General features: G+C 57.4%; 2 protein-coding genes across 2 annotated transcripts in view; one reads left to right on the top strand and one right to left on the bottom strand.

Annotated features, from left to right (window-relative positions):
* ANKMY1 (ankyrin repeat and MYND domain containing 1) overlaps positions 1 to 964 on the top strand; it is a 42,197-nt gene extending 41,233 nt beyond the window's left edge. Inside the window, exon 21 of the mRNA XM_006875221.1 lies at positions 859 to 964. Coding sequence (XP_006875283.1) covers positions 859 to 964 — 106 coding nt within the window. The remainder of the gene's footprint in view (positions 1 to 858) is intronic.
* A 199-nt stretch (positions 965 to 1,163) lies between these two features.
* The window catches only part of GPC1 (glypican 1), a 38,368-nt gene continuing 35,810 nt past the window's right edge, over positions 1,164 to 3,721 (bottom strand). Inside the window, exons 11-15 of the mRNA XM_006875220.1 lie at positions 2,565 to 2,686; positions 2,384 to 2,503; positions 1,965 to 2,032; positions 1,543 to 1,726; positions 1,164 to 1,421 (exon numbers count right to left, since the gene is read on the bottom strand). Of these exons, the coding sequence (XP_006875282.1) occupies positions 1,164 to 1,421; positions 1,543 to 1,726; positions 1,965 to 2,032; positions 2,384 to 2,503; positions 2,565 to 2,686 (752 nt within the window). The remainder of the gene's footprint in view (positions 1,422 to 1,542; positions 1,727 to 1,964; positions 2,033 to 2,383; positions 2,504 to 2,564; positions 2,687 to 3,721) is intronic.

Raw genomic sequence — 3,721 nt, 5'->3', positions numbered from 1 at the left:
GGGGGGGGGGCTGCCCCAGAGGAGAGAATGTCTCAGGGTGTTTCGAGGGGTGTGTCAGGCTGCCCGGGGCTTTGGTCTTCAGCCCGGCTCTGCTGTGTGGCTCACACCAGGTCCTGGGGCAGGATGGAAGGACTCTGAGCCTGTCTAACCCCCAGACCACGATGGGTTTGCTGACAGTACAGTCCTCTGAGGGGGTACTCATGGTGTCTGGATGGGGCTCACAACACCCCAAAGTTGGCCTTGGGCCTCCCTCAGCATGTCATGCCTGCCCCAGGCCCAGTGTCCACTGTCTTCTGGGTGGGCATCTACAGCTTGTGAGGGGATGGTGGTCTCTCAGCTCTCAGCCCCTCACTGTGCAATCCAAAAGACACAGGGACACCGGAGCTGGCCGCAGCTTGCTGTGGTTGTGGGGACCCCAGAGGCAGAGGGCTGTGAAGGGGCATCAGGTTATTGTCATGTAAGGGGACATCAGCCCTCCCCCCAAGGCCAAGCCCTAGGTGCTGGGAAGCAACATTCCAGTCCCTCAAAGACAGGAGCCCATGGGAGGGTACATATTGCTGTGCTCCACTGTTTACAGCCAGGAAGTGGGGCACAGAGGGGCAGTGAGGGTGTGGCCCTGGGGGCGCCCTGTGCCTCCAGAGTGGACTCAGTAGTCTCCTGCCTACCCCAGCCAGCAAAGTGAGGGGGGAGCATGGCAAGGCTGAATAGAGAGAGGTTAAGAGGGGAGTGAGGGGGACAGGAGGAGGAAGCCCCCCCCCAGCACTCTGAGTGGGTCTCAGCACCACGTGGGAGTGCTCGCTTCCCAGCTACATGCTGACCTGAGGCCCCAGGACATCCAGCCCCTGGCCCTGTCCACAGGGTCCTCTGGGATCTGGATCAGAATGGGCCCCATGGTCTCAGTGTGGCCCCTGTCCCAGTATGGCCTGGCCAGGGCACTGCTGACTCCTCACCAGACCTGAAGTGACCAGCAGTGTCCTCTGCTATGGCTGCCCGGTCCCACCCCGCCCGCCCCACCTGTCTGAAAGGATACTCCACCTGTCCAGTGCCTGGTCCTCACTCTGGTGTGGACGGTCAGCTGGAGATGAGGGTTCCAGGAGACAGCATCTGTCCACCTCCCTCCCCTTCCTGCAGTCCCGCCTGACACTTGGAGCAGCCTCCGCCCCTCATGGTGGTCTCCACACCCACTTGGGATCTGGACCCTCACTGAGGCTGTTTAACGTGGACTTGAGGTTGTTGAAGACTGAGTTGAGGCCCAATCTCTCTGAGGTGGGGCATTGCAGACCCTGTGTGCTGGGGGCTTCTGGAACCAGGGCAGCTGAGCAGGGGGAGGCTAGTGACATTGCCAGGCCTGGACAGTCCTCAGACAGTGGCTCTGGGGGCAGCTTGCCGCACATTTCCAGTCTCGCACTGGTGTGGGGGAGCTGAGAGTCATGGGTGACCAGTGAGATTCACAGCAGCCAGGGCCGTGACCTGGGCAGGAGTCCTGGCGGTGGTCCAGGGTGGTCCAGAGCATCCTTGAAGCAGGACTGGCAGTTTCCTTACAGATCCAGTGGCCGGGGAGCGATGAGAGGTCTCCAGGGGAACATAGCAGAGCTTGGGCATCTGAGTCTCCCCTGCTCTGGACGTGGACGGCATGAAGGCGGTGCTAGCTGTAAGTATTGGAAAGCAGATGGCTTCTGGAGACCCAGGCTGGGCAGGAAGCAGTCTTGGGGGTGTCAGGTATATCCTGGGGTCGGGAGAAGGGGCCAGCAGGAACCAGGGAGGAATGAGTGGCCTGTGGGTGGCGGTGTTCTGGAAATTCCTGAGGACAAGGTGGGGTGGGGGAGGCCTCTGTGTGGCCTAGGAGTCGGGACTTGAGGACCAGCTGGGGTGTCCACTGAGGCAGAGATGTGAGGAGGCTCGGAGGAGGGCTGCCCCTGCTCTGAGCCCCAGGATCTCTGGGATGTGAACTGAGTGGGACCCACCTGCCAGGCACACGTAGGTACACCTGGACACAGGCGTTCTGGCCTTCGGAGTGAGAGCAGGACATGTGCTAGGGAAGGGAAGGTGAGCTAGTAGGTGGGACGTGAGATGCTGGTGGGACGTGAGATGCTGGAAGCAGCTGGGGCCTGAGACCTGGGCAGGTGTGTGGTGATGGTGTGTGTGTGGCAGGGAATGTAATCTTGTGTGAGTATATAACAGCAGAATCAGTGGGGGGCAGTGATTAACAGGGTGCTGGCAGTTAAGTCAGCCAGGTGTTGAGGGTTCGTTTGCTGAGGGTGGGCCCGAGTCTAGCCCACCACCTCTGGTCCTCCTTGGGTTCATGGACATGCCCAGCACCCCTTGCTCCCTGAATCCCAGGAACCTCCGTCTCTTCCTCCTCCCCACCTCCATGGCTTCTCACGGGCACAGCCCGGCCCTCGGGGTCTCCATGAGATGGACCCCGCACCTGCTCTCCAGGTTGCTTGGCCCTCAGCTCTGGAGGACTGCACATGGAGACAAAGCCTGGCAGGGAGGTGGTGTGCTGCGAGGGGGCAGACAGGCAGGGGGAGAGGGTCCAGGTTCCCTTAGACAAACAGTGGTACCTGGAAGAACAGAGAGGAAGGAGGGTCCAGGCAGGGCTTTGTGGAGGGGCAGTGATGCAGGGCTGCAGGACATTGAGGGTTGGTGGCCCCCTCAGACACGTGGTCTTTGGGGTACTCAACTCCTGTTGGGGGAAGAGAAGAGGCCAGTGGAGCACTGGAGCACACTGGGAGGGAGTGGAAATGGAGAGGATGATGCCACATACACACACCCTCCTCCCTTTAATACCTGGGTGCTTTCAGGACAGCCAGGTGAGCTTCCTGAGGCTGAGGAAGCTGGGAGAAAGGAGAGCAGAGTCCAAGAGGGACAGGAACACGATGGCCGGGGAGGAGGGAGTTCGGGTGGACCAAGCTTGGGAGGCAAGGGGCGGGCAAGCATGGAATGCTGGTGAGGGAGAGAAGGGGCTTGGAGCCCGGGGGGCCTTGAAGTTCCATCTGGAAGCTGGAATGACCCTGTGCTCTCTGGCCAGTATGTCCATGGTGGGGACAGAGGGCCTGGGGGAGCCTCCCTGTCTTTCCCCCAACTCCTGCCTGCTGTCTTCCTTCTTCAAGCAGAAGGAACTCAGGATAGCTGAATGGTCCAGCGGCTGTGCCCAAATGTTCACGCCTCAACCTCTCCTTTTCCTTGCTGAGCTCAGAGACTGTGCTGTCTTCTAGAAGACACCTCCTGCCATGTAAATGTCCCAAACCAAACAAACCTACTGCCATTGAGTCGTCTGATTACTTGTTCAGTTGGTTTCCAAGGCTGTAAATCTTTACAGGAAGAGAAAGCCTCATCTGTCTCCCGGGGACAGGCTGGTGGCCTCGAACTGCCCACCTTGTGGTTCACGGTCCAGTGCTCATCCTACAATATCACCAGGACTTCTGTGTAAATACCAGGGTCCTACCAAACCAGGACTCAACCTTGCTGTAATACCAAGGGATTTCAAAACGTTCCTGGAAGAAATTCATTATCTTTGAATCCCAGTTCCCCATGAAGTTTTTTTTTTTTTCAGTTTGTAAACTGTTGAAGGTTATTTTTATTTATTTATTTATTTAAAGTTATTTTAAAAAATTCGTATTATGCTGGAATTGCATTTGTTTTTATTTATTTATTTTTAAATGTTTTATTGTGAATTATGTGATAGTTTACATGGGAGAACATTAGTTTTACATTCATT

This window comes from Chrysochloris asiatica, unplaced genomic scaffold (genome assembly GCF_000296735.1).
Source record: "Chrysochloris asiatica unplaced genomic scaffold, ChrAsi1.0 scaffold00314, whole genome shotgun sequence".
Classification (NCBI taxonomy): domain Eukaryota; kingdom Metazoa; phylum Chordata; class Mammalia; order Afrosoricida; family Chrysochloridae; genus Chrysochloris; species Chrysochloris asiatica.
This window is presented reverse-complemented; position numbering and strand designations above follow the sequence as displayed.